Source organism: Berghia stephanieae, chromosome 2, assembly GCF_034508935.2.
Source record: "Berghia stephanieae isolate SIO BIC M18660-M18661 chromosome 2, UCSD_Bste_1.3, whole genome shotgun sequence".
Taxonomy (NCBI): Eukaryota; Metazoa; Mollusca; class Gastropoda; order Nudibranchia; family Aeolidiidae; genus Berghia; species Berghia stephanieae.
The window spans coordinates 72,960,892-72,978,391 of record NC_088361.1 but is presented as its reverse complement, the minus strand read 5'-3'; the positions used below and the strand labels follow the sequence as shown (position 1 = coordinate 72,978,391).

The following is a 17,500-nucleotide window of genomic DNA, read 5'->3' as shown; positions in this document are numbered from 1 at the left end:
GTTCGAAACTTTTTTATATGAATATTCTTCATAGAGGGTATTTTGTGTAGGCAGGGTGGCCTACACAATGCTTTCGTTTCTCCTCACAATTTTATATATTCGTTCTCTATCCCCAGTAGTGATGGACCCACCCCAGCAACTGATTCCAAATGTTATAACACTTTGAACTATTGACAGATAGAACATATTAAGGCATTCTTTTGTAACGTGAAAAAAAAATTCGTTTTCAAAGGAAAAATAATCTAAAACTAAGTTTTGAACAAATATTATTTACATGCAGTTCAGTTTGTTATCAATAATGAATCCTAGATATTTATAGTAAATCAACAATTTCTACAAAATGATTCTCAATTCTTAGGGGCACTATGTAATTTTAGTCGAAAATCAATTATCATCTCTACAAATATTGCCATCTACTCATAGTATGCGGACTTTGAGTCACGGATAAAACCCCGAATAACGGAATCGTCTGCAAACTTAATAATTTTTGTATTATCATAGTGAGTCCTGTAGTCATTTGTGTAGAGGGTATAGAGGGTTGGTGACAAAACACAACATTGAGGGGTCCCGTGTTTAATGTCTTTAGACTAGAAAATGTGTCATTTAGTTTTAAAGACTGAACTCTATTTGTAAAAAAAATTCTAAAATCCAAGCTATGATACTGTTAGCACACATTTAAATCCAAAAGCTTTTCGTTATCATAATATGTGGTTGAATTGTATTGAATGCAGAAGACAAGTCAATATAAAGGAGCCGTGTATATGATCTTTTTTGTACAAGGTGTTTTAGGATGTTATTTACTAAAACAATAAAGGCGTGTTCTACACTTCTACATCATTTGAAGCAACGTGGTGCGAATTTAGCTTATCCGATTCTTCATTTAAAAGAAATCGTAAAACAAACCTGTCAAACAGCTTGAAAACCATTGGTGTTAACGCCACTGGACTAAGGTCATTTAAACAATTAATATTCTTTTTCTTCGGAACAGGGATAATGTCTTTCACAAATCAGGTATTATAATAAGAGAGAGAGAGAGAGAGAGAGAGAGAGAGAGAGAGAGAGAGAGAGAGAGAGAGAGAGAGAGAGAGAGAGATGTTAAAAATATATGTAAAAACATAAGCACGTTTTAAAAAAATTACCACTAAGGTTATTTGGCCCACATGACTTGTTGACATTAAATTTCATAAAAGAAACAATGACTTCATGTTAATCACTTGTAAAAATATATACGGGTTCCTATTTTGTAGTAATAAGTGTTCAAGCTCTTTGTATTCATTTGAGAAGTCAAGACAATCAATTAGTGAGTAATAAGAATTCAGATCATTAGCAGTTCAGTTGATTTTCAAAACAAAGGGATTGCCTTTCAGGGGCGTAGCCAGTTTTTTTTTTCAGATGAGACCAAGTGGTGCGCGAGTCGTTGGAGGAGAAGTTTGTTCAAGTTTGTTATGATTTATTTTTACATCTCTAATTTGGTTTTTAATCTTTTTATTTATTTCCTTCACTTGGTCTTTCTTTCTTTCCGAAAAAAAGCTATCTTCTTTTCATTGAGCAATTCCTTCATCTCACACGATACCGAAGGTTTATTATTTGAGTAGCATATCACTGTCTTACGTGGAATAAACAAATCATCACAAAATTTTATATATGACGCTACAATGTCAGTGAGTTCATTTGTGTCATCAGTATTGTTTGAAAACACCTCCCTGTCCGTTGTCTCAAAACAGCTTGTCATATTGTCTGACCAGATTTTCACCGACGTGTTGCTGATTTTTTCGTCTTCAACTTCGGTTTGTATTTTGGAGTTAGTAGTCTATTGTTGTGGTCCGAGTCCCTTAGTGGTGGTAGTTGTGTACTTTGTAGTCGTTTTTGACATTTCCATAACACATGTCAAGACTGTTGTTACCCCCTGTTGGCACTGACATATTGTTGACATTTAGGACATACTGTGCTTATATTACATTGGTTAAGAGCACCCATAACAATGTGTTTGGAGTCTCGGTGTGTTGTCTCATTATTATGTATACAGTTAGAAATAATTTCTTTTGCATTCACAAAGTTGGCACTGGATGGAATGTACACAACGTTGAACATCCCGTAAATTCCCTTGACAAATAATAGGGTCGTACAGTGATGGATAAAAGTTCAACATCCGGCATGCAAAGTGTTTCTTATACATGTATGTTGTTTTCATGTGTCCATTTTTGTTTAGGTATATATAAACACCACCTCCTCTCTCCTTTCCAGAATTTAGTATCCTGCCAGCTCCAATCAAATTGGATCCGTCAACCTTTACACGAGCGTCAATAATGTTCTTATTTAGCCAGGTTTCCGAAAAACATAAGACAGAACTTTCTCTATATTCATACAATTACTTAAAGCAGGCCAGTAGTTCATCATTTTTGTCATTGGGATCTCGTATTTCCTTAAACAATAATAGGGAGGACAAATTCAAAGACAGCATAAAATTCGGTAATAAGGATATTCCAAAGAAGGAGAAAAGAACAAGAAAGCCATGGATGACACCAGAAATTTTGGATCTCATGTCAGAACGTAAACAAATGAAGAACAAACCAGAGTATGAAGCGCTGAATAAGAAAATCCAACATAAATGTCGCATAGCAAAAGAAAATTGGCTTAACCACAAATGCAGGATGATCGAAATATTTGGCCTAGATGGAAAAGCAGCCCACGAGGAAATAAGACAAATTTCGGGCAAAAAACGCACCACTAACAACAATAACTGTATTAAAGACAAGAATGGTAAAATATTATTTGAGAAAGAGGATATAAAGGAAAGATGGCGTCAATACATTGGCGAGTTATTTGATGATGACTGGCCCCAAATACCTTTGCCAAGCAACATTGACGGTCCTCCAATACTCGCATGTGAGATAGAAAATGCATTGAAAAATATGAAAGATGGCAAGGCTGAGGGTGAAGATGGCATTGGGACAGAAATGCTAAAATTTTGAAAGAATTCTCAATTGTGAAACTAACAGATCTCTTCAATAGTATTTACAATACATGCTATATTCCAGACGAACTTGCCAAATCGGTTTACATCACGCTACCGAAAAAACCAAAGGCGACAACTTGCAGTGATTTCCGCACAATAAGTCTGATGCCCCATGTAACTAAATTATTATTGAAGATCATCCTAGAAAGAATCAGGTCTACCATCGATAATGAAGTTGGCGATGTACAGTTTGGCTTAAGAAAAAATAATGGGACAAGAGAAGCAATTTTCTGTTTACATAATATCACACAAAAATACATTGATCATCAACAAGAAATCTATGCATGCTTTATCGATTACGCAAAAGCATTTGATAGGGTACAGCATGGAGAATTAATGACATGTCTGGAAAAGGCAGGCATTGATGGCAAAAATATACGGCTAATCACAAATCTATATTGGCATCAAAAAGCAGCCATCAGGATTCAGGGCGATCTGTCACCTTTCACGCCAATTAAAAGAGGAGTTCGTCAAGGATGTATCCTCTCCCCATATCTATTTAACCTGTACACAGAGTTTATCTTCCGTAAAACCGAGCACATTCCAGGTATTGTTATTGGAGGTAGGAGGATAAATAATCTGAGATATGCAGATGATACAGTATTGTTGGCATCGAACGAGACAAATCTACAGATCCTTGCAAATCAAGTAAACCTGAACAGTACAGCAAAGGGTCTAGAGATGAATGTTCAAAAGACGAAGGTAATGGTCATGTCAAAGAAGCCTGAAAAAATCGCAAAAGTCCAAATTAATAATCAAAACATCGAACAAGTAGATTCTTTTAAATATCTTGGACAGACAATGACCAACAACGGAAAGAATGAGCTGGAAGTGAAAAACAGGATTGCTATAGCTAAGTCGAGGTTCAGCCAACTGAATAACATTTTAATTTCGCAACAAATGCAGATGAAAACGAGAATAAGAATAGTCAAATGTTATGCCCACTCAGCACTTCTCTACGGCTCAGAAACATGGACCTTGAACAAACAAATAGAGAAAAGAATTGAGGCCTTTGAAATGTGGACTTTCCGTCGCCTTGGAAAAATCAGTTGGAAAGAAAAGAAAACAAATCAAGAAGTCTGTGACATCCTTTATATCAGACCGACCCTAATGAAAGTAATAAAAACAAGAAAACTAAGGTATTTTGGACACCTAAGACGCCATCAAACTGTCAACAAGGACATTCTTGAAGGTAGAGTTGAGGGGAAAAGAGGAAGAGGCAGGCCAGCAAGAACTTGGATAGATGATGTGAGGACATGGACAGGATTGTCGGCAGCCGAATGCAGTCAGCAAGCCGTCAACAGGGAAGATTGGCGTGTCATTTCAAGTCGACCTCAACCCATGAGATGACACTGGAAGAAGAAGAATAGGGAGGAAGGGTCTTTTTGGTCCTCTGTTTCTTATCCCAGCCTTAGCACCCCGTTTTCCTCTTTTCATCTTATTTCTTTGACTATGGGCATATGGATGAGCAGCACGGAAGGGTTGCCTATCGTTTGTTGTCACAGGGGAAGAAGACGGTTATGGCGGTGAATTGTTGTTGTCAGCATTCGAATCAAAAACTTTTCACACATAAAAAGTCAACAGCAAACAGGAACATAATAAAAAGCGCCCAAAACGTTACCGTTTCCACCGTCGAAACATTTCACATAAAATCCAAATTGAAATCACATTAAGGAATTAGAAAACAATCAAATGTTAGTGTAGGCAAAGACCCGAGTCGTCAAAGAGTCGAACCGTCTTGGATCATATATATATATATATATATATATATATATATATATATATATATATATATATATAATATATATATATCGCCAACGTGTTTACTGTTTTCACACTATCATTATATATGGGGGGGGGGGGGGGGGGGGGGGATAGTTATGTCAGTGGATGGGTAAGGTTGCGAACCAAGTTTTTCGGAAATTCTTAATATTATTGTTATCCTTAGAAAGGTTTACTCGAGAGCGCTGTTGATATTGTACATCTCCTTTCCCCTTCATCTAATTGTTCATCCTCATCTTCATCATACATAATGCACATTCATTAATCAAGCTTTTAAAGAAATCATCCTGAATCAATCACTATAAGGTCAGTTTTTAGAATATCTAACGACTCATCCTTTCCGTTTCTTGGCTACTCTTACTCACTGCTGATAATAATAATCATTAAAAAAATTTTGAACCCGAATTCACAATCACTCTCTAAAAAGGCAGATCTTGCCATATAATGCCCCTGCTGTTATTTTGGTTTGAATGTTCTAGATTTTTTTGTTGGCCCCCACTAGCGTTGTCTGAAGATTCCACATGAATGTCCTTTCAGTATAGCTGTCCTTATTATATATTCAAAACAGATCATAGTTTTCGTTAGAAAATTATCTTTTAAAAAAAAATTGTGGGCTCTTAGCATTTGAAAATAGTGAGAACCACTCCTTTTGGTCATTAATTCAGTCATGTATCTGCTTTTTATTTTAACAAAACCGTACTGTCGTTATGTCTAGTCATATATTTTAAGTGTTGCTGTTGGCTTCCTACCCCTTGTTAAGCGCTTATATTATATTCAGTGGATATTGCGAAATAAAAAAGCTCTTGCCTTTTGTCTGTTTCATGTTGATAAGACGTTACTTCATATTAAAGTGAAACAAAGAATAAAATACAGGTATCTTACACTAGATTAATGTGTTGAGACGTTTGGAGTTTTAGCGCTATGTATTTCTGCGACTTTATGATCTAGTGGTATGAAACTTGCCCTCGGATCGGAAGGTCACTGGTTCAAGTCATACTCTGGGCGGCGCAAATATTAATCCCTTGAAAAGGCGTTTTTTTCATCACTATCTCACAGCACTGGGTATAAAATGAATAACTGGCCGGTAACAGCGTAGTCTCTGTCGAAAATTATAGTAATAGGCATCATGTGTCCCATTCAACATGAAAAGTGTTGTTATGGGCTTCGGGCCCTTGTAAAGCGCATTAAGCATTTAGTGAATATATACACTATTTAAAAGCTCTTTTTAAAATCAGTATGCTTTATAACCACCACTTATTGTTTCTTGTGGATCCATAAACTAATTATATCCATAAAGTGGTTTCAATAATAAAGATAGACCCAAGTCTAAATTGCCTTCAGCTCTATAGCAAACCACAAACAGGATGTCTATTAATTTACAGCCCCGTCTGTTCTCAACTGCTGCTGAGGTATACTAAATTGATTTTCGTCCAGCCAAAACATACTTTCACAATATGAAATCGATGAAACAAGCTGTCGATAATTCTTATACAGGAGTCTAATTCTTAATATGAATTAATAATTTTGACAAGTTACTATCTGGACATTTTAAAACAAGTGATGTAAAAAAAAAAAGAATTGGCCATTTTATAAAAGAGCGTTTTGTTATTGTGCGGTGATAACTTTAGGGGCTAAAATAACTCTTCACCACTAGGACACAATAAAGTGCATCTTGTTTTGTTTCTATTTCCTAGACTTAAGAAAAGTATAGCGCTCATCACTCGTTTTAAACTGTCGTAAACCTATCAGTGACTCAGCGATTAATTTCAATCTTTCATTATAATGTTTTTGCTTCATTCTTTAAAAATAACTCTTCTTTTCCACAATTCGTCTCTTTCCTGTTGTATCGTCGTAATCTTCCTCCAAAACTTAAAACTGTCTATGGATTATATTCAGTGGTATACATCTACACTTATTGGTTTATTGAGCTCATCAAAAGACGTCTAACTTCTACGTCATGGCACAAGACCGAAGGGCTAGAGCTCAGGTGGTCGCTGGTTCGGTTAAGTAAGATTGAGCGCATCAACTTACCCCTTTACAGACAAAATACGGCTTTAGTCAAGATGGCCAAAAAGAGGTACTAGTTTTAAAAGGCCCTGATTAACTCTAACCCTTTATTTTTTTTTTTAATTTCTCGAAGCCACGTCCCAGCGCCCCAACTCGCCTTAAACATCCACCTGACGTATCGACATATATGTGACCCAATCGTTTCTAAACGGATGAACCCGATGTGAATAGTCAACTTAAAGTTAAACTGTTTAAAAATATGAAATCTTGGATTTTAGCAAACAAAAACTCTATATCAATTCTTCTCAAATAAGACATTTAAACTCAACCACAAGTCTAACTAATATTTTTGGTATAAATTCAATTTCAACCCCCCCCCTCCCCATACCTCGATTCGAGGCGGTGGGACAAATAAATTAGCTATGACATATAGATAGGCCGATAGTTTGTATGTCTGTGGCAGCTTCACAATTCTTATCATTTTAAGTTTATATCAAATTTTGTCGCTTGATACGCCTCAGCATAAAATGACGTTTTGAGACGATTGGTTTTATTATTTTACATTATTAACCAAGACAGTGATAACAGCGATGCGACTCGAGCTTACTAGGATGCTATGCGTTTAATCAAATACCTCATAACATCCGCTAGCCGGATATAACGTACAAACGCACACAAAACTATGTGTAACTTTAAACATTTATAGACTAATTAATACATAAAAATGACTGGTTAAAAACAATAACAAGGAGCTGACCGACGTCAATTTCGTTCTTTCTATTCCTCATAAAAAAGATTAGACCTGTAGTACCTTACACAGACAAAACGTCTTTTGACATTTTGTTCAGAGAAATTTTACTTCATATTAAAATATCGATTAAAACCCGAGACATTTTTTAAAGTTGAAGGTCATTTTCATTGATCAATGTTTGGAGTAAAACATTTCTGAATAAACTATTTGTCTCATACATGGATTCACCTTTACTTTTCTAAATATTTATTTTGGTAATACATTCATGAGTAGTACGAGTTCATCTCATTATATTTCGGTAAGCTTAGAAAAACGTTACTTTCTATTTTAGATTATTATTCATTTAATAGCCTTCTCTTTGAATTCATTTCAATTAATTTGTGAATACTTTCCTTTCAACCACTGTCACGTAGCCACTTGATATAAAAGCTTCATTACTCACTTCTCTCAAGAACTTAGGCTCCTACCGCACTAAAACAGGACTGTCCTGGGACGAATTTGTCCTGTCCCACTGAAGAAAAATTCTATTCAAAACAGTTAACGCACTAGGACAGGACTGTCCCAGGACACACCTCGCGTATCGCTTGTGCAAATACATTATCAATATGGATGAAATGCATATTTATGTGCTATACATTATCAATATGGATGTAAATGCATATTTATGTGCTTTATTACATAGAAACTAAGGTGCATCCTTTAATGACCCAAAGATTGCTCAAGGGTCAACTATAGTGATCTCCAATCTTATCCTAAAATGTTTTTCTTGGAATCACCTCACTTTATCTAGGTGCAAAGGAATACCAGTTCGCTGATGAAAGTAATCTTTGGCGGACCAGCGTCCATTGAAGAGAATAATAGAGGGTCAGCATGGCTCGGCGGTACGATCTTTGCTTCGTACCCGAAAGGTAACAGGTTCGATCACCCGCTGCTGCGCTGTTTGGGATTGAGCAAGTCACCTCGCCCTAGTTCAATTTGCGGCGCTGAAATGCGGCTGACGCTTGGGTTATTCCAGTCTTCCCTTGGAATAGACCCTCGAGAAAAATTTCCCCTATTGGACGAAACTGTTATCTGTGTGGACGAGTGGTTAGCGCGTTCTACTCTTGACTCAGAGGTTCTGTGTTCGAACGGAGCCAATTTGTACTTTCCTAGAGCAAGAAAATATACTCCAATCACTCACTCCATTCAGGTGTAAAAGGGTACCTGTCAAGCTAGGATAGTAATCTGCGAAAGACTATTGTCTTGTGCAAAGGTTTTCAAACAAATACATAATTGTCCGCTTCACGCTATTGAAACCGGGATAACTCCTGTACAAGGCTACAAGGCTCTAAAGGACATAATTTGTCTTAAAATCAACCCACCTGGCTCAGAAGGACTTACTTTAAGGACAAAATATTTTCATTGAGAATTCCCGAAATAAATAACCATAAAGATACCGAATAGATGTGCGACCGGTTTTAGACACGCTACTGCTGTGTCACAAAGTGTGACACTTCTTAAATTATGTTTATAAACATACGTTATTAAGTTGCCGAAAGTGTTTATGTTGCTATGCATTCTGTACATGGTTTCATACACATAGAATTATTTTTTGAATTGTTCTTGCTTTTTTTATATTCATAATTGAAATAAATAGATAAATAACAATGTGAAATTGATTGTAAGCTTCAGTTTAAAGTATGTAGCCTTGTTCTAATCGCTGTACAATTACTTCCCCCAACGTGTAGCACATATAATTTTGATATTTAGTCCCGGACTACGCTATTTACGCCTGCGAGATCGAAGGTGTAAATTTCACCCGTTTAGTCCCTCGTTTAGTCTATGACTTTATGAATAGCTTACAACGACTTTTAGTCCGAGACTACGGTTTTAGTCCCGGCCTATCGTCCTAGTCCCGGTCCACGAATTAGACCCCTGTTGTTTTTAACTTTTATTTAACTCTCAGCCTGTCTGGTGATGGTCGTGTTAAAATGGTACAATTAAAATGTGGCTTAAAGTATCTACTGTTTAAAGGTAGCCAGCATTTGCACTGCAAGTCTCATGCTAATAGTGACAAATGCATTTATTTCATTACATATGCATAAGCTAACATAGGTAGGATAGAATAGAGAGAGAAAGAGATAGAGAGATAGATAGATAGATAGATAGATAGAGAGAGAGAGAGAGAGAGAGAGAGAGAGAGAGAGAGAAGGGGGGGGGGGGGGTACTTACCGATTTTGTACCCAGGTTAGCGACGGAACAAGGCAGCACAACGTCCGAGCCAACGACAGCTGTAATGTTATTTGGTGTATCCAAAAACCGTGGTAATGAATAGCGCACAGGCTTGGCTGCCGATACTGTTAAAGATAAAAACAAAAACAAAAAAAAAACATTATTCGCATTTCAAACTCGGAAATACTAAAGAAAAAAAGACGGAACAAAACAAAACAAATATATAACGGCAAGAATGTCTAAAAATGATTTTTAAAATTAAGATAATGAAATCGGAACAAGCAAACCCCCCCCCCCCCCCACCCACCTTCTCTACACAATAAAATTAGCGAGAACCAAAGAACTAAAAAACAAAGTAAATTCAGCAACAAAATCCAATACATTCAAGTTCCAAATTCCAATTGGCAAAAACAGCTGGAGGAGCTATTCATTTTTTTTTTTAATCCACTTGTTTTGAAGGGAGCCCTGGTAAAAATATCCGAGACATTCAGTAAAATATTGTGAGTCACCCTCCGGCAGTTAAAGAAGTTGAAGGAATGTCGGGTTGAAGACATACGACTACTAGGTTGAAGTAGGGTGACTTTCAAGACCTCGTTAAGTCTATTTTCAAATAGATTTTCCCTAATTGGAGAATTTGAGAAATAGATAACCTGAGCTTAGGAGGAGCACCTACCAAGTGTACTCCTACAAGCTTGTTCAAAAAATATTATGAACTTATATATCCCTCTTTTTCCTTAACCAACACCAATGCGCGTCATAATGCCCCAGCAGGCCATAATATATGGAATAATCAAATTCCAATTTCACATCGTGTAAAATAAGCTGTCAGGCTTGTACACTTATAATATCCATCGCTGCTTATAATAATAATGTACTTTATTAATCCAAAAGGAATTTTTTGTACAGACGTATAAAATGCCGACAATGATACATACATAAACATAATATACGTAAATATAATGTGGTAAAGTAAAATTTGGTAATAGGTATATAGACGTCTATAGTGTAATAATATTGTAGGCTGTAAGAATAATTACATAGTGTAAATTAAGGGACATACAGATTATAAAAGAGTAAAGATATAAATATCTAGAAAAGGTATATTGATGTCAACATATAAGAAGAAAAAAAGATCAGTAAAAAGCTAAGAATTAGTTACAGTATAATACTATTGTAAATTGACTGAGAAAAATTAGATAGTATAAATTACATGGCACGTAATGTAGAATAAAAAGGTCAATAGAAAAGTTGTAGTAAGCGATTTTATAAATTGATGTTTAAAAATTGATTGTCGGTATGGAGTAATTTTAAAGAAAAGGTTTCAAAGTTAAAACAGACGTAGACCAAAATTTATAAATTATTTTCCTTATTAAAAATTCTGCAACTGTACGGTAAAAAGGATCGGAGGTATCTTTCACTTTTTGTTCGTATAGACAACAATCGGTCACTTCTGTTCGACTTAGTGCTCTGAAGATTTAAAGGGTGAGTTGGATTATCTAAGATATTACTAATTTTTCTTAAGCAGTATTCTGAATATAAATCATTAAAAGACACGGATCCTGTAGTAAATTTATTAGCTTTTTAATAATCCTGTCAAAGTTAGCTTTTGCTGAAATAAGACAATCCCCCCCCCCAGGCAATAATACAAAAAACCAAAACACTTTCTATTACAGATCTATAAAATAGCGTACAAAGTGTTTTGTCAATGCTAAGTTGGGACAATTTCCGTAAAAAGTAAACTCTTTGATTAATTTTACTATTGATATAACTGGAATGTACGTCCCACCGTAATTTGTTGTCCATGGTGACTCCTAGATATTTGTATTCTACTACCTGTTCTACTTTTTCATTTTTAATAGTTATATGGTCTTTTGTATTCTTATCTTTTCTAAAGTCTTTAATTAATTCTTTGGTCTTACTAACATTCAATTCAAGGTCGTTATTGTCGCACCAGGAAACAAATTTCTTTCTTTCTTTCTTATAATTTATTTCGTTATTATTAGTAATTAGTCCTTGTAGAGTTGTATCGTCAGCAAATTTTAAAAGGGGTATGTTTAAACCTGCGCTTTTACAGTCGTTTGTATAAAGTATAAAGAGCATGGGAGAGATTACACAGCCGTGCGGAGCACCAATATTTATAGTAATGTTATTGGAGACATTTCCTTTTACTTGTATATATTGTGTTCTATTTGTAAGGAAGTCTAGCACCCAGGAGATGATATAAGGCTTATTTTTAAAAGTAGAAAGTTCATGAGCAAGGAGGTGGGGCTGAAGTGTATTAAATGCGGATGAAAAATCAACAAAAAGAATTCTGAAGTAGCTTTTAGGCGTGTCTAAATGTTTGTAGATATTATTTGTAAAAACTAGGATGGCATCTTCTACACTGCCTTTACTTTGGTAGGCAAATTGATAAGGGTCCAAAAGAGGTCTAACATGGTTATCAATTCGTAACAAAATAAGTTTTTCAAAACATTTCCTGACAATTGATGTGAGAGCGACAGGTCTCAGATCATTCATTAACCAGCTTCTCACACATGAGTCAAATGAGGTGATAAATATAAAGTTCCTATCCCATGGGCACAATGCCAAATTTTTGTTACACACCTAGTCACTTACCTCGCCCAACAATGCTTGTTTTTGTTACAAGACGAGGCATTGTATTTCTGAACATCCGAAGGAAGGGTTGGGTAAACCATTAATTTGTTTCCCGTTTAATTAGCTCCCTTTACTCATTGCGATGCCTGGACTCAATCCATTTTATGGGGCTTATCATTTTCTAGCCGAGGTCTTCGTTACTCGTTTCTTCCAATTTTAGACTTAATAGTTTTATGTTTGTCTTGATTTTCAACTTTTTCTGCTCCTTCCCCCCCCCCCTCCCTCCTTTTTTTCTCTCTCTTCCCCTTATCACTATCTTTTCTCTATTTCTCTCTCTCTCTCTCTCTCTCTCTCTCTCTCTCTCTCTCTCTCAAACCCAAGCTTCAAATTCCCCGATACACCTGCTGCATATCCTCTTACATTATCTCCTTTTAAATATCTTCTTTCTTTCTCCGATTACCGACATCGTTATCCCCCCCCCCTCTCTCTCTCTCTCTCTCTCTCTCTCTCTCTCTCTCTCTAATTTTCATCCTCTCTTTTTTAAAAGAGGTGCTTCTTTGTCATCCCACCTCTCTCTGTCGTAATAATACCGTTTGGAGATGACTGGAAAACAAGAATATTGAGGGTAGGAGGGCGGGAAGGGTAAAAAGTAGTCCTAAAAGTCCTTCTTTTAAGCCGATGAAGCCAGAGTATATCCTGGGAACCGTCAATAGCATTGATGTCACCCTTTATAGGACATTAGTCTATTGTATAGTACATTCCACTAGATCGAACAGAACCAGCTACACAATCAGAGATCGATCTTGGTCCTTTTGCTTGTGGAGAGAGTGCTTTACTGACTGACTGAGCTATCCTCGGGGGGGGGGGGGGGGGGGGGGGGGGGGGGGGGGTGGGGGGGGGGGGAAGATGATTTTACTAATGTGTGTGTGTATGTGTGTGTGTGTGTGTGTGTGAAATCGAGCTCGATCAGTTTGATTGTTATACCAATTGAATCAAAAGCTCCCTTATAGAGAGTAATTTACAAAAAGAAACTAGATAGTTTTTATTTGCTATTATCACATATAAGAGAACACATAATTGGTACATCGTTTATCTATATCTTAACAATGTAGACTCATTTGTCTTCGGTTGATGTATTGCATGCCTTTATTGACGCAAAAGAGGAGCAGATGCGGACCGCCAAACAGGTTGGTAGAAAAGTTACATGTAAAGGCGCACCAAAAATCTTTCAGACATTCATTTAGCGTAAGATGTGCTGCGCAGCAGTTGCCGTACCAAATGTTACGTACAGTTAGCTTGGTTTGAAATGTCACAACGCAGTAATTCGACCAAAGTAATAAAACTGAGCTAATAGATATCAAGATTCAACTCAGACCTATGCATCAGCGATGTCATCTCGTTTATTCGGAATCTGAATAATTAAATAGTAATATTTCAGTTTGATAACGCCTCAGCACATGGAGCTCAACAAATAACTGCTTTCTAAAACGATTCAAATGTAAGGGTGACCAGCTGTGTCACCTGACTTGAATCCCATTGAACATAATATTAATATGTGGAATTTTATGAAAGGAAAGCTAATAAAAATAAACAAGAAAGCTGTACAAAATTCGATGAATAATTCGACATTTTCACATTTAATTTTATACCATCAGAAACAATCTATTTGCCGACATCACCAATGAGGCAAAGAGTTGTGGCATTGATCAATTCTAACGGTGGACATACACAATACTGAAGTGCGTCTTGTCTGATGATTTCAATTTTGTGCTCGATTTTGCAAAATTGATTTTTTAAAGATATTGGTTTTCAATAGTTTAAAGAAAACTAATTTTGTCTAGTTTCCAAATATGTCTATATCATTGTATTTGTTCCAACAAGTATCGAACTAGGTATTACACAGGGTTAATCTGATGATTAAAATTTTGCGGCTATGTGGTCTAGTGGTATAACATTCGCTTTCGGATCGGAAGGTCCTGGGTTCGACCCTCGCGCTCGGCGCATAGTTGAGTCCTTGGAAAAGGCTCTTTACTCACATTCTCTCACCGCACTCAGGTGTAAAATGAGTACCTGGCCGTTATAGCGTTGTCTTTGTCCGAAAAATGGTAATATCGCCTAACAGGCGTCATGTCCCGTCCTACATATTAAATGTTGCTGTTGACCAGGGGCCAATTGTAAAGCGCTTTGAGCACATTTAGTGGATATTGCGCTATATAAATCTCAATTAAATTAAAACTATTAGCGGAAACAAACTGTCTAGTTTCTTTTGTAAAAGACTATATAATATCCAAGGACAGAACATCAAAATACCTAAATATGCTCAGCCAATAATTGTCAGACACACATTAATTTATATGTGACTGAAGTCTCCAAAATGTATTATACAGGGTTAATCTGATGATTAAAATTTAAGGTTCAAATTGTAAAATAACAGTTAAAAAATACATATGCTGAGGGGAGTGAGTTTGATTGATAAGACAAAAAAATTAAAAACAACCAAACAAAAAACATACGCACAAAAAAAAATATACAAAAACAAACAAACAATGAAACTAAATGGAAAACAAATAAAAACAAAGCAAAAAAAACAAAACAAAAAAACAAAAACAAACATACAATAAATTAAACAAAAAGCAAACCCCCGCAACCCCCCCCCCCCCCCCCCAACTCAAATACAAAAACAAAACAAACAAACAAACCCCAAACAAACAATCAAACAAAAACGTTAATTTGCCAATTCTGATCATCATGCTTTTAATTTCAATTTTCCCCCCCTCAAAATCATCCTGATATGTTTGAAGGGTCACGTCTATCATGGACAACACAGCGTACTTAGGATGTTATTATTCTTTTAAAAACCAACATTATTATAATTCGCGAAAATGATATCTGTTTATGTAGCACAGACCCATTCAAAGAGAGAGAGAGAGAGAGAGAGAGAGAGAGAGAGAGAGAGAGAGAGAGAGAGAGAGAGAGAGAGAGAGAGAGAGAGAGAAAGAGAGATGGGGAGGGGGGATAATAATAATGATAATAATAATAATAATAATAATAATAATAATAATAATAATAATAATAATAATAATAATATGATAACAATAATAATAATAATAATAATAATAATAATAATAATAATAATAATTATGATGATGATGATGATGATGATGATGATAATACCGTAATAATAATAATAATAATAATAATAATAATAATAATAATAATAATAATAATAATAATAATAATAATAATAATAATAATAATAGGCTCTTATAGAGCGCACGGTGTCCTCACCCATGAGGCTCTTGGCGCTTTACATCAACACAAAACATTAACAGAAAGTACATGGTCTATAAAAAATGAAATGTTTTCAAGGATTTCTTGAACACAGACAATGATGAGGATTCCCGAATGCTCTGTGGAATAGTGACGGACCAAAAGAGAAAATGACCTTGTTCCCGTCTTTGTACGAATGCGTGGGATAGCCAAACGGGTGGTGCCATTAAAGGGACGCAAAGGTCGGGTTGTCGAATTTTTCTTTAGGAGTCCTGTGAGGCAGTGTTTTCCAGACAACGATAAACTAAGACACATGCTTTGAATTTGACCCTTTTCTCAACTGGCAGCCAGTGTAATCTTCGAAGGAGAGGTGTGGCAGAGTCAAACCTCCGCCTTCGAGAGACCAATCTGGCAGTATTATTTTGGACCGTCTGCAGCCGCCTGCAAACAACAGAACATTACAGTAATCCCGCTTTGAGAATAAAAGAGAAACAAGTTGCTTTGTAACACCCTCAGAAAGGAATAGATCAATAATTGGATCACATTTTGGGGTTATTGCACTATATGAATCTCTATTTTTTTGGTTTTATTTTTCCTTTTTTTAAAAGGATTACTGGCGTGGTTACTGAACGATTGACATGACACCGTAATCAGGTAGGTCATATTATGTCCTAACCTCGAGCGTTTTTATTTTCCATAGGACAAGATTATCAAATCCTCCCTCCGCCCTTTCCACCCCGTTTGCGTGTTGTTGGGTCTCTTAAATAGGACACTTTATGAATACTCCTCTATCTCGGAAATTCTAAAATTGAAAAAGTAATTGTAAAAATCATCCGATTAATCCCGACATGATACTGCTTGGAGACGACTGGCCACAGTGGCCTACATTAGACCACAGTAACGCCATAAAACAAACTACCAAATTTATCAAACACAACGTACACAAGTTACTTTTGACACAGAGAACATGTCAGAAATATTTGATTTTTAGAATCATTGAGTTGAATATTCTTTCTCATCATCCAATCAAATACCCACTCTTTACACCTGATCTGTAAATCTCATTTCCTTTCAAATTGCCGGTGAGACTATTGCGTGCCGCGTGCCGATTTCTCTTCCATCAGTTTTTTTGTGTGATTAAGAATGATCTTAACAATGAGCCTGTGCGTCAGTTGGCGATGTCATGAGCGGAGTATAACCGTGTTTAAAAGATCATGACAAGTAAAAAATAATCAAGACATAGCAGGCATGAAAAGCAGAAAAGGATATTTATAATATATTCCACACGCGTAAAAATAGGAAAGAAAATAGACAGGACAGGACTCGTAATTTCATTGATTTTATAAAGCATATTGTTGCTTATATTATGGTTCAACAGGAAGGATACCGAGAAGATATTTTAAGGGTCCTTCAGATTGGAATCTAATTTCTAGACCATGTCCCTTGTATTCTAACTACAGACTCTTCAAACACAAAACAAAAACAACAACAACTTTAAAAACCCCCAACAAAACAAACATATTTTAACCCCCTCCCCCCCCCCCCCCCCCCCGCTCCCTCCCCACCCCCCAAAAAAATTACAAAAACAAACAAGCAAAACCGCTTCGTATCTTACAATTAAACATTGGCCTGAGTTCGAGTAAAGCTTTTCAATAAATTGATGTTTCCCATTAAATATACATTTAGATATAATATTATGTGTTGACGGACAGGACGTCAAAAATGCATGACGCTTGATGTATGAAATAAAGCTTTCAATTCTATCTAATGCTTTAATATGGTGACGCTTTTCAGGAAAAAAATAGTATAATCATATATCTTATTTGTGTCTCTACGTATACAAATGTCCCTTTATATCTCGATTTAAT

At 36.0% G+C, this 17,500-nt stretch overlaps 1 protein-coding gene across 2 annotated transcripts in view; it reads right to left on the bottom strand.

Moving 5' to 3' along the window:
• The window catches only part of LOC144965497 (fibroblast growth factor receptor-like 1), a 344,965-nt gene that overhangs the window by 38,595 nt on the left and 288,870 nt on the right, over positions 1-17,500 (bottom strand). For both annotated transcript variants that reach the window (XM_078900896.1, XM_078900895.1), the window contains exon 3: positions 9,768-9,892. In XM_078900896.1, the coding sequence (XP_078757022.1) occupies positions 9,768-9,892 (125 nt within the window). The remainder of the gene's footprint in view (positions 1-9,767; positions 9,893-17,500) is intronic.